This window comes from Enoplosus armatus, chromosome 12 (genome assembly GCF_043641665.1).
Source record: "Enoplosus armatus isolate fEnoArm2 chromosome 12, fEnoArm2.hap1, whole genome shotgun sequence".
Taxonomy (NCBI): domain Eukaryota; kingdom Metazoa; phylum Chordata; class Actinopteri; order Centrarchiformes; family Enoplosidae; genus Enoplosus; species Enoplosus armatus.
In genome coordinates this window covers 10,946,730-10,968,294 of record NC_092191.1, presented here as the reverse complement: position 1 = coordinate 10,968,294, position 21,565 = coordinate 10,946,730, and the positions used below count along the sequence as shown (strand labels likewise).

The window sequence follows — 21,565 nt, the reverse complement described above, 5'->3', positions numbered from 1 at the left end:
ATGCTAGCTGAGGCAGATGGCACCGTTCCCCATGGAAGCGACAGCTCTATGAGGACAAGCAATATCAATAATAATATAAATCCAGCCTCTTCAATCTTAATATCCAAGATGGAAGACGTTGTCATCCCGTTCTCGTCTGAGGTGCCCTGCGACAATAATGGACAGCGCATGTGGTGGGCATTCCTCGCCTCCTCCATGGTGACGTTTTTTGGGGGTCTCTTCATCATCCTGCTGTGGAGGACCCTCAAATATCTGTGGACTGTTTGCTGCCATTGCAACATCAAAACCAAGGTATGGCTGCCGCTGTGTCCACAATCACTTTGTACATGTAAAATCTCTCTGAACGCCTCATACACATACTGTAGATATTCCTGTGTCTCTCAGTGTGACACTGGCCTGACTTCTTGCTCTGTTATGGCCGTCATTGTGCAAGTGACATGTCACCAGGCTGAATCTGATGGTTTCCTCATCATCTGCATCACCTGCACCCACTAAACAGTCATCGAGGGACAATTGCAGTGCCTTTATAATGAATGCATCCCTTGAATACGATTGCTATTATCTGTTGGCTGTGTTTACCAACTCCCACTCTTGAATGAAGGAGGTGGTATTGCATGACATATATGGGTGGGATGAGTGGAAAGCAGTTCCTTCATTTTATTTTCCTTCAACATACATCACAGTATCCTCATGCCACATCAGCTGTAAACTTCTAGGGTGAAAGCAAACATTTCAGTCAGCCATATACTAGTTTCATGTAACCAAACGTATGATCCTGCACATTCCAGCAGTGAGACCTAATGAAGTCCACCGGGACTTCTCATGCTGACCCAACGACATCAAGGCCGCCCCTTTCATAGTGAGCAACAACTCTGCAATATTAAGTCCCTGGAAATGTCATTCCTTCTTTTCACGGCTTTCTGTTATTCTCTTCTTGCGCGTTCACACACGGTGGTGGCTGTAATGTGTTATCGCCGCACATCAAATGTCTTTGTGGAATGATGAAGGTAACCTGTCTGCAGGACTAATATAGAAATAGGATAAAAAAGGGTGACTGCCCATTACTTTGCTTGGGGTGGCCTGCATTAAAGGGTGAATCATGCCTGCTTCACACATGACTCACACACTTGGGTATAGTGCAAGTGGTCCCCTGGCTGAGCAGAGGGCCAGTGAAAAGGTAATGTTGTTCAGAGTGTGAAAAACAAGGCCTGGCATGTTTTATGTCACAATGCCTGCTTGGAATGAGAAAATATTTTGATGTTTAATATAAAAAGAAAAGAAAAGAGGATGTAGTGACAATGACGGACGGAAGAAAGAGAGAGCGAGGGTGAACGTCCTCGTCCTTGACATGTTTTGGATGTGTCCAGTTCAAATGGATGAGCAGTGTCCCTCCTGCTGCTCTTCTGTCATGTCCTTTTGGTGGACGTGGCCCTTTTCTGCCCGTTTGTGTTTGGTGTTATGACAGATGGGAGACAGGGCATAGAGTCATCATCTTTAACCGCCGCGCTGAATGTTGTGAGATGCAATAATGGGTATTTGGTTTGGCTTTTAGTGCGTCTTTATCTTATTTCCTCTTGTTGGTTGTTTTTTGTCTAAGCTGAATGTTACCTTGAGAAACACACATGGGCAAAAATTCAATATTATCATTGATCGATATTCTGTGGAATCATGTTGTGATGATATGATCACATCATGTTAAAGTCAGTTGTCCAAATGTCTAAAAGTATTGAAATTAAATCTAACACAATTAGTTGGTGAAGATTTTGTTTTACATTAGCATAACTGAAAATCAATTTGATTATTTCAAATGCGATTTAGCATACATTTATGCCATATGAGTTGATATCTGAATGATATTCTCAATAAAATCTGATATTGGTCAATCATATCTCTTGCCTGGAATTACACTGTTGTCCAGTCAGGCTATTGGCCATATTGGAAAGCACAAGCAGACATTTACATGATATCAGAGTTAAAATACAATCAGGCCTCTGGAATTCAGATTATTTTCAAGTCTGCTTGCTAAAACACTTTCCCATCTAAACAGCTCTTATTTACTCTGAGAGATGATTCTTAGGCTATTACTTGGCTGTCTGCCTCCTGTCACTTTGTTCTGCCCATGGATCCCAGTATCAGAAATGGCACCATACCATATGTCTTCCTTCATACTTCCCACCGTCTTGCTACTAAAAGTGATGAAAATAAACCATGCAAATATAATGAGGTATCCATCTTGTGACTGCTGGTGGGTATCTGGTTGCATCTCATTTCTTGTAAATGAGGAGAAACAGTGAAAATGGAAGCATGTTTCTGTCGGCGCTCCCTCTCTGCGTTGTTGTGTTGCTGTGTGTGGAAGGCAGAGCCGTCCCGTTCGGTGACTTTGGTAGGCTTGACACTTGGCTGCAGAGGGAAAAGTCTCGTTAGGAGTATTAAGGAGGGGAAACTGGATCTGTGTTCAGCTGACTAGTGCGGCCGGCTAAGTTGGCATGTGTCAGAAACAGGATGCATAGTTGGCTTGGGGGAAGGGGTGGGGGGTACTGGGAACCTGGAATCAGAAGCAAGGAAATAGAGGTGGAAACTCTTGAGAGAGACACAGGAAGAAGTGGAAACAGGGGGTGTGAGGCTGACGAAGGGTTTGAGAGGGGGTGTTGCGTTGCACAGTGTCCTCCTGCGCTCTGCCATTGACACACAGCTGTGTCCTAATTCTTTTAAATGGCCATCTTCTCTGTCAGGATTATAAGAGAGATGTCATGGGTCATAGAGATCATACTGGAAGAAGGAAAGAGATAAGCAAAGAAAAATGTGCAGTGCAACTTTTTGAGTCTTTGGAATCGGGACTGTTCAAAGACAGTGTCTATAAAACATGGAATTAGGGCCTGACGGCCACCTGTATTGTACTGCTCTTGTTACTGCAGAGCCAGTGAGTCCAAGGAACCAGGTATAATCACCTTTTTACTTCTGTCTTTTTAAAAACAGGATAGGACACTTGTATTGCAGACAACAAAGCAGTGTTTTATAGCTCTGGTGCTGTCTCCTGGGTGGACCAAAAAAGCAACATAAAATAAGAAAACAAACCCATATTGATTTTTCTAACACTGTGCTGGTAATGGCAACATTTATGGCATCATTTATCTGGTGGGTGTTTCGGAGGGCTCAAATGCCATTTTCAAACCCCATATCAACCACATTTGTAATTTGATTTTCCCTGCAAACACCAGCTCTCAGGCTGCCTGGATAAGCATCATTATTTCATTCTCTGTTTTACGATGCAGTTTGAGACTTCACACATTCTAAATAAGGGGTTTCCTACTAAGGGAAGACTCACTCAAGACAATGCTAATGCATATGCATGACTGACAGAAATATAAGCACAACCACTCAGTGAGACTGAAGTGGAGGAAACCACTGCCTTATTAGCATATAAGCCTGCTCTATTTTCCCTTCCCTGTGGTCTTGTAGTCTTGCTGAATTTGTAGAGTTTTTGTCCTGTTTTCTGTGCTTTGCTGCTTCACTGCTGTATGGTTATCTAATGGTCTAGTTATCTACTCTGCGTCATGCCACCTCCAGGAGTTCTTATATGACGCCTCTGTTATTTGGGATGCGTGGGGAAGAGGAGTATAGAGGCTTTGCGTATGTGGCACCAAACTCTATTCAAACATGAATGGCACCATCAATCCTCTGGAGAAAATGGCTCTGTGAAAACATGGCTTTACTAAAAAATTAAATACCTGACATGGTCTGCTGTAGGGCTGGGGAAAAAACTGAGTGATTCAAAGTACTGACATCAGGAATCCTGTATCAAACTAAACAAACTCATATAGCATTTTTACAATAAATATTTGAATAGCTACAACAAAGAAATCTAATCAGACGTTCAACCAACCAATCAGCCATACATACTGGAATTAAACAGGAAAATATCAGAATTCAGCCAACGTGAGAAAGGAAATACATGCACTGATGTATAAGAAAATATAAAAAGTTCATTTTGCCCACCCTTAGTTTGTTGTTGTGTTGTTTGTTATTTAAAATTTAAGAGTGTGACAAGGCGGAATATTACGTATATATGTGTATTTTTACTTTGGCAGCATAGTCCAAGACGCTAGTCTAAAGCAACAAGAGCTGAGAAGTGATCAGTTAACCTCAACAATTATTTTCGTTAGAGCTGAAATGAAAATTTGATTAATCGATGACTCTATCCACACAAAATTAATAGCTGCTATTTTAACAATCAATTCATCATTTAAAGCTAAAGGTTAAAGTTTTTCAATTGTGAAGATTAGCTTTTTTTAAAAGTGTTATATAATTATATAACAGAGTTGGGTTTTGCACTGTTGGTTGGACAAAAAAAGTGGTTTGAAGATGTAAAGTTGGACTTTAAGAAATTGTTCTTGTGAATTTTGAATTTTTTTATATTTTATAACCTAACTGAAATGAATAATTGAGGAAATACGATTAATCGATATTGACACTAATCCTTGGTTGCAGCTGGTAGTGATGTGACGTGATGTGATGGTCATGGAGCAGTAAGCCACTGACACCTGTCACAAAGCAGTCAAGAGGGATATGGTTCGCTCTTAAAAGTACCCAGAGTGATTACTCATCAGCTGCAAACTGACAACACAGAGCTACTGTACAAGCCAAACTACACATTGTATCACTGTGTTTTGGTGAGATATATAGAAATACAGCTCCCACCTCACCTCAGTACAACAGCCTCATCCCCCTAAGGGGCAACATGGAGTGTTTTATGAGCATTTCAGAGCCAACAGCCGTCAGGATTGTTCAGTTGTTTCTGTCCAAACAGCTGAACGAGAGGGGTGATGGAGCAGTGTACCTGCTCCACCTGTACAATCTACTCTTGACATTTAGCTTTCCTGTTTAATCTAGATGACATTCTGTTGTATTATTCCTGGTTTGTACATACACCTGTATGTTCTCTGCATATGAGTCAGTACACATACCTTGACATCTTTTCTGTACACACTCCCTCCATCCACAAATATTTATGGACGATGAAACACCTTTGTTTGGCTATTAGATTACACATTCAAAACTGATCTGAATGTTTCATATTTACGCTTTCAAAGTATCTGAGAGGATGATCAGTTTTTGTACATACTGAGACACGTTCTCTGTCTTGGTATTGAATTAAAATTTTACTCAACGTGATGCTGCATTTTTAGCTTATTCCATACATTGCCGCCAATTCACACTTCGGTTTTGGGCCTAAATATTGTACATATTTATAATTTATTCTGTCTTTTATCTTGATATATGATGCTTCTGCATATCTTTTCACATTTTGACTCATAAATTCCTATTTAAGTGCTGATATTGAAACTACTATTTTCCCCTTTCATCCCTTATCATTTGCACTTAGCTTGTGTTGTTTCTCATGTTTGTTTGCTGCTGCACCAGCTCAGTGTCCCCATGGCAATCATGGGATCATTAAAGTTTCATCTTATCTAATGAGAGTTTGATGGGCTGCGTGTTGGTTCTCCTGACTGAAGACCAGACTCTGCTCCTGTGATGTGACTAATAAAGAGGAGGGGGCGAGGAAACATCTGGTGCCAAGGCTCCATTTTCTCTGACCCTTATCAGTCTGCAGGTGGAGGGTTCATGATAAAGCAAGCGTTTTATCACTTAACACTTAATAGATTTAAGTTTAAAGGTGGAAAGATAAATCTGTTTTCATGGCCTTCGTGTGTTTTAAATCATTATAATGCATTTCCATAATTGAAAACTGTTATTGATTTTTATGCTGTAAGGCTTGGCTTTCTCTGCAGAGCAATTAATCAAACCTTGAGTTTGAAACCAACCTCAACCTCCTACTATGTGACAAGGAAAAACCAAATCTACGGCAGTGAATGAGGTATGCTGGGACACTCCTCAGTGTACCTTTAAGTGTCTTGGATTGTGGAGGTGCCTGCAGAGAGGAACTGTTGTGAGCCTGTGTATTCCCTTGTGCTTGGCAACGCACCAGCTGCATTTCGCCAGAGCAGCATAGAGCACACACCCTGACATCAGCTGTCGCTCTCACTAACCTAAGCCTAACTTGGCACAGCTCGCCCACTTCATCCCACACTAGCTCATTGAGATCCAGAGCTAATTGAAGAAATAAAATGACCTGACGAGATGAGTACATGAGCACCACTGTATAACAGAAAACACTTGATAAAGACTTGTTCTGCACAAACGGTTGTATTTATGTACACTTCCTTTGTTTTTTATGTCATCTCAGGAATGTGTGTGTCGGCGAACTACTATGTTCTTGTGGCCAGTGGTTGGGTTGCATGTGTTTTGTCATGTGTTGTTGACACTTGCTGGGAGTGAGCATGCCTCACAGCTGTCCCGGGGCAAAGCGTGACCAGTTTCCACCACAGCACGCATGCCTGTCCCCAGCCCCTCTTACCAGGAGTAGGGCTGCAAGTAATGATTATTATCATTAGTCTGTCAATTCATTGATTATTTATTTGAAAAAAAAGCCCATTACAGGTTCCCAGAGAATAAGGTGACATCTGCTTGTTTTGTCCAAACAACAGTCCAGAATCCAAAGATTGTATCAATTTACAATGAAAAGAGGAAAGCATGATATGTGACATGAATGATTAATTGATTTTAAGATCCAACAGAACACACGTTGTGTGGGGCTTAGTCAATTGAGATTATTACATTTGTGTGTGTATATGTTGGAATCTTTGCTCTTAATGTTGATCCAAACAGATGGAAAATGTATATTATACCGCAGCAACACACAGTCGATATAATGTAAGCTTCTACAAACGTACTCTGTCCAGCATCACTGATTAACTTTCTTTTCTCATACTCCTCTAATGTGGAATGTGTGAGTCATAAGTTATTCTTCAGTGGAGATCCTCGCTTTTCTTGGCCCTAATCCCTAATTCTCTGCGCCTGATTTGATGGCCATCTAGGGACAACTGTAGTGTGCCATGCTGATGTATGGTAATCCACAGACAAGGAGAGGCCATATATCAGGCCAGACTATGTATATCATGAGGCAGACATAGAGGTCAACCCCCCTGTACCCAAACTGTGCTTCCCTGCTGTCATGCTGTTATGTCTTCTTTGGCCAGTCACCGGACTATTAAAAGGACTTCCACGCCCCAGGAACTATTCAGAGGTTAAAGGTTAGAGGGGAAGGGTATACCTGGCTCCACATGGGGGAAGAGTGCTAGACTGGCATTCCCATCATTGGAAATGTGTGAAAAGGTCTAAGCCATCTAATCCTTGCCTAGTCAAACTGGCACTGGAAATTTGCATTTAGATCCGCTGGTTGAGACCGGCTAGGCTAAGCTGGCAAGAGGGGCCTGCAGGAGGGAGATAGCTAGCTAGTGCTGGGCTAGCCAGCGGGATCATGGCTTATGGTTTCTAGTCTACCAGCTTTCTTCCTCAGCTGTTGTTGTCCTTAAACTGCTTAACATCAGAGGAAGTATGTGTGTGTATGTGTGTATGTGTGTGTGTGTGTGTGTGTGTGTGTGTGTGTGTGTGTAGGTTGGATGCTTTCCCTATACGGACGGGACATAGAAATCAAATTTAATGCTATTGCAGCAGTTTAACAACTAGAAAGAAGAGTTAAATTTGAAAAGGTGTTGACAGTCTCATGTGGATATGTCTTATATTTTAACAGGTATTTAAGCTGTAGTAGTAGAATGAGAATTAACTGTTAATGGTACCACTGCAGACTGTATTTTCATGCCCATTTCCATTTCTCAAATCTGGAAATGCTACGTGAGAGTGACAGAGAGGCAGATGTGAGAAGCATTCACGTCTGATTGAATTGTTCAGTATTGTTTACATTGTCTACATACACATGCAATGTTTGTCTATAGCCTTATACAGCTGAGATTTTCTCACCGTTTTTAAACTCTGCATTCATATTAAGCAGTATAGTCAGATTTCTATTTTAGGTTTTTCATGTAGAAATGTTAAAATACTAGAAATGTCCCATCCTTCCATGCCATTGCATGGAATCACAGCAACCAGACAGGCCAGCACGTGCACAGCCCTGGGACTAGTCTTTTCTGGTGCTGATTTATCAGGCAGAGCCAGCCATCTCCTACTCTGCGCTTCATCTTCGCTCCACTCCCTTAGCCCACCACCCACCCCCAGAAATCAGGGAAGCCAGTGGAGCACTGATATGTGGACATCAAAACATGGTTAACATTATAATTGGTGCTCTGAGCTGTGTGCACTGATGCACAGAGAGAGAGATGGAGACAGAGAGAGAGGGATGAGTAGAGGACACGGCAGTGACCTTCAAATATCTCAGCAGGCGGTGTCTCTGCTTCCTATTTAGAGATCATCTCTCTCTCTTAGCAACATACATGGCTCTGTGAGGCCGACCCTGTGGGTGAACATTAAACATACAAGCTTCCATTCTCAGAGAAAGCTAGGAAAGTGTTAGGATACCACAGCCACTGCCCTCAGCAACCAGCCTCAATTAACCTCCTAGGAGGCTAGGCTAATATGCTAATTGTCATTCTCCTAGCAGGCTCAGGTTTCTCTCTGTGTGCCAGCAATGTGCCTTCATAGCCACCATGCTACAATGTTAAGATTGCGCCCCATTTGGCAGCATCCCAGTCAGTGGCTATTAGTTAAGTGAGTACTAGACACTAACAAAATGGAATGTTTTTTATGGGGAAATACAAGTCCGTCTGACAGTGAAGGGCAGCCTACAAGCTGAACCCTGTTCAGCCAAAGTGAGCGGCCCTGCTACGCAATGATTTTACCTCTTGACTTCTTCTGACATTTTCCAGAGTGGCTGCGCAGAATGAATAGCCCAGCTGTCAATTACAGCCTTGTTTGATGCTTGCAAAAGTGAAATCCCAGAAGGTGCTGTCTCACTCAGGTTCCGTCTGCTGCCCGGCATTGCTCTGAAAGCTGTGAAATGTATCTCGACGTGAACCAAGCGAGCCAAGCGAGACCAACTTCAGAGTGACATGAGCTTTGTAAGATGATGCGCCTAGTGTTGAGCCCCAAATGACAGCATGTGTAGACATCATGTACAGATGATGCAGGGAGAGCATGGGTTCATTGGTGGATGCCTCATTAAAGATGGATGATAATGTAGAGCTGCCGTGCTGCTCTCTGACAGCATATGCCACTGACATTAAGCAACACTTTAATTGGTCAGCAGTTGTAAGACTGTTAAGTTGCCTTCCATTCTCCTGGGGACCATTTGGACAGTCGATATTTTTAATCTGTATTGATAAGTGAATGGAAGCCATTTTGAACACCATGGATGAACAATGCAGATACAAATGTAACTCATGATCTCTTCCACTGATGATGTGTTTTGATTGTCAGTGAATCTCATAAATAGTTGCTGTTTATCAGCCCCATTAGAAACCATGTCAATGACTGCATAAATGTAATTTCAGTCAGTATGTATTTTTACTGTGTTACTTATAATAAGTCCATGAATTACGGTTAGAATGATGGGGGCTGAACTCATGCATCATGGATCTGTAATAGGCGTCTGTTATGAAGCTGCTTGTTATTGCTTCAGTGCCAGATGTGATGTCTCATTCTTTGGTCTTGTCTTGTCAGATGGACTTGCATAATGCTTGGAAGTGTACATGTTGCCTGTTATCACATTCCTCCCTTTGCTTTTCATAGCTGCATAAAGTATATGTGTATAGAGTTGTGGATCAGTCTGTATAGAAGTGTTTTTGTATTCGACTGCAGTGCCAGTTTTCCTGTGTTACAATGGAAATGTGGTAATCAATTCAGTGGAGGTCAAGTTACAGAAATGTGGCTCCATGGTAATTTTCTGAAACATTAGAATCCAAAATAGATTGCAGCATTGTTGACACTCGGCTTAGAAATGTGTAAAATGTGACAACACAATTGATTCTGAATGGCGGGCAGATGTACGTATGAGTGATAAGAAAGTCATTTGTAAAATTGTTTCTGCACTGATGGTCATTACTACTGAGTGTGTTGTTTTCTTTACCATTGTCAATCAGGATTCACACTCTGGATGCTTCTGGATGGTTTGTGGTCTGTGTTGAAATGTGTGGTTCAATTATGATGCTGACCAGGGGAGCAGCAGGGATTAGTTCTAATATTCTGACAACGTAATGCTGTCTACAGCACTCATCTGAGACATGGAATCCATTGGCCACAGTGACACACAGCAGTTGCGCTCCATCTCTGTGTTTTGGCAGGATGTATTAAACATAATGGCCATACGCCTCAACTATTCTGCACAAATGAAGATTTTCAGCACCATGGAGAGCTCAGGAAGGGAGACTGAGCAAGGCTTCTCATACACATGCATGTGTGGCTATGTCCGTACTGTACTCCATGTCTGTGTTTAAACAATATAACACCTTTCTAATATCAAAATACTCATGGCAGAGAGTAATATGGCTTTAAAAGAATATCTTGGTTAAAGAAATTAAAAAGGCATTTTAAAGTTATGACAAGTACATTCCTAATAAATACATTTTTAGTTACAAGCTGTTTTCATAAGGTTCCTCTATTCAGATTGAATGAATGGAAAGGAAAAAAATCATCCAATTGGGTGCACCACTGAAGTTATATCTTTACTTTTTGGACATTAGTTATTCTGCAGCAATAGACTTTGATAAAATATTTGACTCGACACAACTGAGACCAGCCTCATTTTACAGAGCAGCTCCCAGCTCTTTAACTAATGCTCAGGGAATTAACAATGAGTTGGAGTCATCACGTCTCAAAAGCAGGGTTTAATTGATGGCATGGAGCAGGCATGTGAACAGATTGCTAATATAGCTGCAGTGGAGTGGTGGTGGTGCAGGACTATCTGAATATCCTTTTACTCAGAGAGTATTGCACAGACAGTGATAAGCAGTCGAAGATCAAAGTAAGGTTTTTCTTGAATGCCTTGCACGCTCAGTATATCATCAGTGTTTGAAACAACACATCACTCTCCTTCATATTTTTCTAGAAATCCAGTGTATGAGAGTAGAATAGAATTACACTGAGCTAAATTGTATGTACATTTAAAAATCCTCTTTTAACATAAATTGACAGACAAAAAATTCAAAGTTCTGCAAGAACAAGCGTTGGACGTAACAAGCACACTAACGATCGTGCTATTGTTGGATGGTTACCAGCAGTGGGGCTAAAGGAAAGGGTTTATCTTTGGAGCATTTGCTCAGCAGATTTCATGGCAAACTGCTTATTAGATTATGTATATTAGATTACATTATGTGCAAAGTTGACATTTCAGCCAAAGGGGTGCCACTGGGAGGAAGCTCACGAGGGCTCAGAATCGACAGGGTTCATTTTTTGGGGAGCATAAATGCGCTCAGTAAGTTGCATGTATATAAAATGTCTTGTGTAACTAGAAAGTTTGGCTTGCAGAAATCCAAGCAGCCAAAACATATGGTGTCACAGAATCTACAACAACATCAAGTCAAAGAAAATCTTTCCATCCTGTGTGAGTATGTGCACCAGAAAACACACTTGGACATGCTACACAAAGGTGAGATTTATATACAGTATGCTTTAAAGTTTACAAGAGAAAAGCTCCAAGGATTAAGACTAACTGAGGACTTTGGCAAATGTATCTCCAACTCAAATGAATTTCAGGAAAGAGACGGTATTAGAGCCTGACAGATACTTGAGTTCTTAGGTTGATATGATACCATTATTTAAGAAGAATCAGACATTTAATTTGTTTTTCAGCATGTTTGTTAAGAACCCCTTAAATTGTATTATTAAAGATTGTAACATTTGACATTTTACAGTTGAAAAATAAACCTGTCTGTGTTCTCTGGTAGACAAACTAAGTAAAGGCAACACCATTTCTACATTACCGCAGACACATCTTTGGTATTTCTGCTGACGTTTCTTAACGGTCAGCCGAAAGCTTTGGCAATCGGCCACATTTTGATATGTCATATCAGTAATGGCTGCATTCCATTTCAATTTACCAGTTCCAGATCTTTGGTATTGTGCTCACTGTTGGCTGACTGGGACAGAGCCATAATTGATGTTATTAGTTCCACCTGCGCTTTTCCTGTCATGACAAGTTAAATTGTCTGCTGTGAAAAAAGTCCAACCACAAAACAGCCGAATCCCCTAGTTGGAGATGGTGAAATAGAAATGTGATTATTCTTGTTGATATCTTTGTTTTTATTACTTTTACTTTCATTGTTTCCAAAAACTGGTGTTGCACAGGAGGACTTCTAATCGGAGTCATCTTATATTTGGATCAATACAGTGTAATTATATTTATTGATTACCCATAAAGTAGGGTTAGGAAATATTAGTTAATCTGACTTGTAAATAATAACACAATCACTACTGAAGCCTGACAGCAAGACTTATGTTCAGTTCATGTCCTCTAAAGTTGAGTAACTGTAAAAACATTAAAACAGTACATTAAAAGGACCCATAAGGGCTAAAGTGTCTTCTTGTCTTACGAGAGATTTCTAATAAAAACATTTTTACTGACCAGAGAGGTCAGAATCTCTGGAGCAGGCAGCAGGAGTGGGTTGGCACATCTGCAGGAACTGGCAGTAATGGTCTGAAATCTTGAGGAAGTGGGCGAGTTTGGGACGGAAAGAAGTATCCCACGTAGACCTTTAATTGAGACTTTAAAGAGGCATTTAGACTCAGAGACAAACTCTTGAGTGCAGTCATTTGTTATGTCTTGATAAAAGTAAGAAGAACACGTAGATGTTAATAAATCCTTTAAAATCATTGCTAATAGATTTGGTGACATGGTTAGATATTGGGATAAGCCTGGGAAAAAATGTATGAGGGGAAGTTCAAATTCCTCTTTCCATCAGTACCAAATATCTACTAAGTTGAATGTATGAATGTGCACAAGGATTCTGAGATTTCAGGTTTGAAAAGCAAGTGTTTGTAATGGCAATTACTTCAGACCCTTTTGGGCAGCATTACCCTTTAAGTTATAATCCTTAAGGTTTCAGTTTGTGTGAAATCTTTGTGTGAGTTTAGAGGCTGCTCTACTGCAACATTGTCTCAATTGAACATGAGCAACACATACAAAGTATGCTGGCCAGTTTTCAGAAAGCCTCAGGCTTTCGCCTTCTTTCTCCCTATAGGTGTATCCTCTTTAATTTCCCCTTTTGTTGACTAGTTTTCTATGTGTTGGTATTTTCCCTCTGTCTACATCTTCTCTTTTCCCACCCATCGCTCTCTTTATCTTTCTGTCTCTCTATCTCCTGTCCCAAAGCCTCGTCATCTGTCAGTGTTCCCCCAAAGGAGCCAGGGTCTGAGAATTTGGTGGCCAGGCAAGACTGGCTTCTGCTGAGAAGCCCTTGTTGCTCATTTGGCCCTCCACCCTCACAGATATAAACACAGGGGGGCAGAGCATAAGTGATATCAAAGATGACATGTGGAAACATAGCATTGTTAAAACACTGGAAAAGACTTGCCCTCACCAGTCACTCAGAATTAGACAGCCTGACAAGAAACAGTTGAAGGGGGGAAAGATGGACAGTGGGAACATTAATTGCCCTTTCTCTCTTCATTTCATGGCGATTTACCCTTCCCCTTGAGGGAATTGACCCCTGCTTAGGGGATCAAAAATGGAAAACTGTGACTTGAGCCTGACCTGAGAAGGAGCCTTTCACCTGTTTCAAAGGGTCAGGGTCAAAGTTGACCAGGGTAGCAAGAGAAATTAGCCATCTGCATGTTCTCACATGACAGTTCAGTGAACAGAACAAAGGCGGGGTGTCTTTTGAGGTGAAACCCTACCTATGCAAGCTACGCTGCTGCCGTTTCCTCTTCCTGTGGGACTAGCCCTGGCCTGCAAACATGGCTGCTCTGTAATTACTCTGACACGCAGCCTCTGACCATCACTGCCACGCTCCCTGTCGATCAAAGCAACCCATTCTTGGCGAGGCGTGCATGTGGGTGTGAGAAATACAGGGTTTATGCGATTTAAAAATGCATGCTAGGCGATAAGAACAAAGACACACAAGTCAGGAAATATATCTCCTTGTTATAAATAGATAAAGAGGATCTTTCTTAGCCTTGTTCGGCCTTCCAGAGTCTAGTCATTACGTCCGTTTCCACACTCCGGTCCAATAACAGAAAGAAAGAGAGCTTCTTTGTCACACTGCAGCTACTTCTGATAAGGACATTTTGCACACAAAAACATTTAATTAACGCAACCATTATGAATTCATCAATGTTATCCCGCGATGTCTTGAGTTTTCATCAATCTTTTAAGAGGAGTGAAACACGGAGAGGAGGTTTAGAACAGCAGTGGGAAGCCAGTGGGCAGAATGGCAGTGGCTGTGATATATAGAGATTGCAATGCATAATGTGATTTACTGCTGTCTCAAGGCCTGCCTTGGACCTGCTGTTTTTATTCACACATACAGCAACCCCCCCCCCCCCCCCCCCCCCCCGCACACACACACCATTAAAAGCATTAGGAGTCTGACATTTAGGCTGTGCATGCCACACAGGTGGTGGTTTGCTTCTCTGTGCGACCTCTGTGTCGCAGTACGCATACATGGAGGCAACGCCAGACAGCTTGAAAGGAGCTGGAAACAAGTAAAATGGGGTTCCAGAAAGTAGTCTGAAGGATAGTTTTAATGGAAAAGTCTGACATTTTGGAAAATACGCTTATTTGCTTTCTCGACTGATAGTAGTTTTATATCTGTACAGTAAATATGAAGCTACTGCCAGCAGCTGGCTAAAGACTGGAAACGGGGAAGCAGCTAGCCTGGCTCTGTCCAAAGGTAACAAAATCTGCCCCCTCACCACCTCTAAAGATCACTAATTAACACGTAATATGATTGCTTAATTCGAACTGTACAAAAGTACTTTTGGTCACGACCAGTTGCTGAGCAACCAGTGGAGACTCCAGAAGGTTACTGGTCCCGAAATCCAATAAGCATTTTCCCAAAATGTTTTGTGTTTCTTTTAAGGTAAACTTAATATTACTGGTCATAATAAACTCAGCTTACATGGCATTGTGCCGCTAGAGGACCGTATACTTGCCTCCACATGTGTGTGCCACTTATATTTTTATATATATATCAGTCTGAATCATAGTACTGAGGTTCCTCTAGCTTGTGGGCCTCTTTCTGTTGTAAAGCGGCTGTGACCTCCTGGTTGCCAGTTCAAAGAGAAGCAGGGGTCATGTACTGTGACACATTGAAAGTAATAGCCCCGCCATGTTAGAGGGGCCCAGTTTGCGAGTTTAATAATCAAACTACTTTTTATTTGAAATGTTTTAAGTTCAAATTTCCAAAGCACTGTTCACAATCCCAAAAAGTATATAGTACAATAAGTACATAGATTTCTATGTGCACATTCACTTCTACATGCGCATCTATAGCCCTTAAATGCTGTTAGCCCTCTGGGATTTGAAAGTAACGGAGACAACAAGGCAATTAAATTTTTCCAACCAAAGAGTTTGGTGCTCAGAAGTCGTCCCTGTCTGTGTCAACAGTGTTCACAGGCAAATTGCATTTTTTCTTTCGCCATTCCATTTACTGCCGAGGATAGATGCTTTCTGTCCTCCTCTCTGCTCTGGGAAAACAACACAACACAGAACAGCTGGGAGCTCCCTCTGGTTTTAAAGGTGACTCTACTCTTGTTTGTACCAGATATCGTTAAACCAGAAAATGACTGAAAATGACATTCTTTATCAACTGCTCAAAACGATCTAGTTTGTTTTTTATGTTGTTGAAATACTATTACAGCCCCTTTTTGTGGTAATTATATAATTGTATATTTGTGCTGCATGAATGGTAATCATTAGGTCTTTCCCATTAGTAATGGACTGTGATGATTTCTCCTCCCAATTATGTCGAGGAAATGTCTCATCTGTGCTACAGCAGTTAGCTCCATAGGCAGAACATCACAATATCAATGTAGTGCCACTACAAATACTGCATTTAATGGCTTGCACAGAGCTCCTGCAAATATTCCTTTGGGACGAATATAATACAGCGGAGGTGCTACAGGTGGAATCCCTCATGAATAATGGAGATGCCAGTGTGTTGTTCATTTGTTGTGTGGACACAGATACTGAAGCTGCATTATTGATGGGACAGAGACTGCGCTGGGAGGTGGCATTCTGATGTATACCCTGATATTCATAAATCAATAACGAAAAATCCCTCAAGCTGTTTTTCACAATATACAGCGCATTATACATTTACAGCGCTCTTGATAATATTTAGGTCAGATGTGTATCACTAAAAAATACTTTTGTTGCAACAGGGGAAGTGTGAGGAAGATTGGCTGAAGGAAATAATCCGACCTGTAATGTCTGACATTAGTCTTTCCTTGACATGTGACTAACTGTCTTTCTAGTCTTGTGTCTAGAGAGCAGAGGTGGAGAGGGCCTTTGTCCCCACTAGCTCGACACTGTGAAGGAATTGATCCCAAAGACCCGGGCATTCTGGGAACAACCATGCGATCAGTGCTGTCTCCTGGAACTACCCAGCAAAACTTGGCCCTAATCCTGCTGTAATAGTAAACAACAGCTGTAGGACACCAGCGTGCTGTGATTAAGAAGGAAAATAAATAACCTCAGTGTTACTTCTTACCATGAGTGCTGTACAGCCATTCAAATACGTCGCCTACTTCTTTCTTAAATGTTCGCTAGTCTGGAAAGATAAGAATATATTATGAGATAAAGTCTCCAGGTGATTGAATTGTGTAAAAAATACAAAAAATATACAGTGACCTGGCTGTAGCTTTGCTGTTTTTGATCTACAATGTATGCTGCACGCTAGGTAATGAACCATGTCTACTGTAACTGCATTATATGAACAATCTCTGTATAGCATCACATTCTAGTGAGCTCATTACTCTTTCTGATAGACTATGCTATACTCTGAACACAGCTATATGTAATAACAAGCACACTGAGGCTGTGCAGAGGCATTTAACCTGCACATACACACACACACACACACACACACACACACACACACACACAAATACCCATTCACACATGCTAGACAGCGAGAGCCTGGGGTGTTTGGTTTCTTTCCTTTTGCGTAATGTTTTTTCAGGCTTACTGGAGTCTTCTCGGTCTGTCATTGTTGAGCGGGGTTTAAAATAGACGGGGGTATTTGGAGGCAGCTTAGTTGCAACTGCAACACACGTGATTGAATTAGAGTGCTGTCAGTTGGGTCCATTATAGAGATCCTTTGGATATTTTCCATCAGCAAGTTGGTCGAGAGAGTGTCTCTTGTTACGCTGTTTTTCTTGGAATGTTTAGCTACGCTGTGCTGATCGATTGGCAGATGCTGCCTCACAATTTACTAAAGTATGCTATTTGAAACAAAATTCTCCAATAATGAAATGAAACTGGAGACCATGATTATTGTGGTATAGCGTTCACAATACTGTTGGCTTGTTCTCTACAGGAGAATTTCCGAGCAGGTCATTCTTTGTGAAAAGCTCAGGACTAAATTTTGACTGACAGCAAGTTTAAGAGATCAACAACTGAAAGACCCTAAGCATGAATGACACAGCATGTGAAGCATGCGAGTGGTCTATATTGGCTCAGAAGGTAAAGCACACATTGGCCACTCACTGTGGCATGCCCAAGTATGATCACATTAAAGCTCAATACGAATCGTGGCATTCTTAAGTTACCCTAGCACAGCTCTATCCTTGTCATTGAGGTTTCCTTGAGACTTGGCTGCTGTTGGTGACATTAGACCAATGCAGGAGAATACATGTCTTGTAAAGACCAGGCTGCGAGGATTGAGTGTGTACCAAGGTTGCACTTGGACTATTTTTCACCCTCCACCAAGCTAAAAATAACGTGATGGTATTTTGGTATTTTGCCACCTGCATTATTAGAACGCCCTTCCTTTGCCTACCGCTGCACCTTTAATGTGGAAATAAAAGATTAGAAACGTGTAACCTTGACATTTTCAGTTGTGTGTCTGCATGTATGCTTAAATTTGTGAATGCGTATCTGCTTTTGAAAGTATGTAATTAGCCTACTTTACTTTTCATACAATGTGTTCTGTCTGTGCTCCTCTGTTCACTTTTCAGTGTCCAGCTAATTGTTTCACTTTTGGCACATATTTTGCAACTGTAGTGCTGTGACTGCTAAGCTGCTTTGTGCTTCCCTGATATTTCTTGAATGGCAACATTGCTCTTCATTTTCAGTTGTTAATCAGTTTATGAGAATATTTGTGTGAGTTTCAGAAACACTGACTTCCAATCAACACAAACTATGGTTTAAACCTTGCAAACATGGTTCAGAGAAACACAAAACACTATCTCAAAACATTACCAGTGTCCAGTTAAGTTAGCTAGTTTAGTCAAAACTAGTATGCCAGTCACAGCTAAAGAAGAAATTAGCTACAGTATGGCTCACTGTCAAGCCACTAATGTTGTGGGTTTTAGCTGGAGCTTTGAAGATGTGAGGTTTTATTACAACAGATGGACATTTTTTTTTTCACGTGTTCATTTTCTGTTACTGAAAAAGCAGAAAAGAATACAATATAGAGGGTCATAATGGCAGCAAAAAGGGTCAGGTGTTAGCTATGCCTGCAGAGGTGGAAGTCTTTAAATATCATACCATTTGAGACCTTATACACTGTTAAAATGTTCATTATCCATACCCACTTATTTCTATGCATTCAGGATCATGGAGGTGGAGATTGGATTATTGGGTGGGAGGTGGTGAAACACTGTGGACAGGCTGACTGTACAACACACGCTGTGCGTTTACGTGCGCACTGTAATTTGATAATAACAAGATTAAAGCTATTCTCTGACTGTTACAGCTGTCATGTCAGCTCCTTACCCAGATGATTTTAAGGTTGAAATTGGAGCAAACGTAATCTGATCGGCAAACCTACGGTGCATTACTTATCAGTCTTTTGAATTACAGTACTGTGGTGTTTTTTTTCATTTCTGTCAGTGCTGTGATTCTGTGCATGCACCAGGAAAAGTGTGTCTATAAACAGCAGCGTGGCCAGCGTTGGAAAAAACAATTTCTGTTTTGAGGCAATAACAAAACAGCTTCCATGTTACCACTGGAAGTAACGGACAAACGCTTCCTATGGTTTACCTTCACACATGTCCCTCTGATGGGGATTATTGAATAATGCAAACCATGTAAACTTTAGCCTGATCGGACGATGTGGGTTTAGTCAAATGCACATATTTCATTTGACGTTAAGACCAAGAAATATAAATGAACAAATAGCATCAACTGGCTTGATGTTGAGGATTGTTTGTTCATTTACACATTATTATATTTGATGTTATTAGGACACACACCAGTGTTGACATCTGCTACTATTCAAGCAGTTTGAATGATCACTTTTCTGATTACTCCATCACGTATTGACTCTGGCCCCGTCTCTCCCACATGCGTCTTGCATTACACCTCCTCTGTCTTTCTCTCTCCGCCTGCCTCTGTGTCTTTTTCTCCCTGTTGCTCTGCTTCTGTCCCTCTCTCTACCCTCGTCCTCCAAACCTCCCCTCCCACACACTCTGTCTCACACACCTACTGTCTGCCCGCCAGGTCTCTGTTGCTAAGCGACAAGCAATGAGCGATGGACTGCTCTTATGAGAGCGACGTTTGTCCATCATGATCTCATATTTGCCTGTGCCGTATGCACATACACTGGATTTCTCTTGATAGAGTTGTAGTGGATTTCTGCGGAGAGAGATTTGTGCCATTACTGAATTTGAGTTGCATATGTTTGTATTTTCGATTCATGTATTGAACCCAGATTAAATAAAAAACCCCCAATAGATTTGCAAGCTTTAATTTTAAAATGGATGCAGTGGCTTGCAACTTCCTGGGATAATTATTGAACCGACCAATATCACATTGCAATTATAGCCATTGTGTGCTGTTTAGAATTATGCCTTAAAGATTCAATGACTTCAAGTTCATTTATTCAACAAAGATTTTTATCCTGATATCAGTGGTTCAGTATAAAGAGTAATGGAATTAAATTGCAGTATCTGAATTATTTATTCATAATATCATCAACTTGAATCAAATATTTCGAAAACGCTTTTGTGTCAGATCATTGTGCACAGAAGCTATGATAATATTGAAATTTGCACATTATGCTGTAATCTGCTTGAACCACCGCTGCGTTGCTCCCATCCCTTCCTGACTCCTTCTCATGTTACCAAGCCGCAAATTTCCCTGTTGCTTTATCCCTTTTGATTAGTCCCTTGGGCTCTTACGGCTTTTATTTTGACAAATGAGCTTGGTGCTGAGCGCTAAAAAGCACTTACAACGGTATTGATTAATAGTGGCTATTAGCTGGTGAAGAGGAAAGGAAGACGTTCTTACAGTAAACCTTCACTGGCCATCCAGAGCCTGTTAAATGAATGCACTATGGTTGAGGATTAGTGATGTGGATTTCCTCACTGCTACATTTGAAGAGAAGCTCATGAGCTGGAGGTTACTTCAACAGGCATAATGCATCTAGATGAGTGGATTACTGGAGCTCTCTTAGCTATATAGTGCCTCAAAACCCAAATGAAGTGGTAAATGTCATCTTATGACATAACGCACATTGTGTCATTCACATAATACCTTTGCATAGATGTTTGCTCGACAAAAAAGAGGAAATACGGTATATATTTGCAACCACTACGTATGTCGTTTGCTCTGTTAAAGGTTGTCAAGCTTCGTAATGACTGCCCTTCCTTGTCCACATACATCAAAACAGAACCGAGGAGTCCATCATTGTAGTTGTCAACTGCATGGACAGCAAGTGATCACCTTTTAAATGAAGAGCTTTGAAGAGTTCCAGCTGCCTCATGATTAATCCCTCTCTCTCTCTCTCTCTCTCTCTCTCTCTCTCTCTTTCTCCTCCCTTCTCCCTTGTTGCCTGCATTGTTGCTTCTGTATAAGTTCATAAAGTGAATCCTCCTCTCATGCAAATGCAACCATAACACATTCGGCGTGTCACCCCCCGTGACTTGTCCTTGGGTTTTGTACAGTGCTGCAGTGATCGAGTGCACACTGTGTGGACAGTAGAGGAGAGCTGATTCAGTCTTCACATCATTCCATATGAAAGCTGTTGCCAACTCTCTCTCTAACGCACCCTGACAACACTTTTTATTTTTGTGCTGAATTTTCAGTGTTGTTTATCTGAGCTCAACAGTGCAGCCTGTAGGGTCAAATTGCTGACTGCGGGGAGGTGGCTTTCTCTACCCCTACCCGCACAAACCACCCCCACATCGTAGCGCCATCACGGGGAATGCTTCTCTCGACCTCAGGCGAAAGGCAATCCCGCAGTACTTCCTGTCATCTCCTCAAATCCCAAACCTGTTCCAAACACAACGACAACAACGCCACAAACAGGAACAGGCAGATCACAGCAGAAACCAGAGCTGACGCTCGTCTTACACTGTACACAAACAAATGTGGCTCAACTTGGATACACAGTGCTTCCTCTGAACCCTGTGTGCCTTGTCTGTGGATGTTTCGTTCTACAGTAAAAATCCTTTGATTTGGTTAAGTTGAGCCCCACGCAGTCAGAGAAAGACAGATAGAGGATGCCTCAGTCCTCCCCAGCAGCCTTTACACTCGACATCACATGGAGGC

The 21,565-nt window shown here is 41.4% G+C and overlaps 1 protein-coding gene across 6 annotated transcripts in view; it reads left to right on the top strand.

Moving 5' to 3' along the window:
* Positions 1-21,565, top strand: part of kcnma1a (potassium large conductance calcium-activated channel, subfamily M, alpha member 1a) — a 129,166-nt gene continuing 107,601 nt past the window's right edge. For 3 of the 6 annotated variants that reach the window (XM_070915985.1, XM_070915987.1, XM_070915986.1), the window contains exon 1: positions 1-291. In XM_070915985.1, the coding sequence (XP_070772086.1) occupies positions 1-291 (291 nt within the window). The remainder of the gene's footprint in view (positions 292-21,565) is intronic. The other 3 variants (XM_070915988.1, XM_070915991.1, XM_070915989.1) reach the window with 1 other exon arrangement.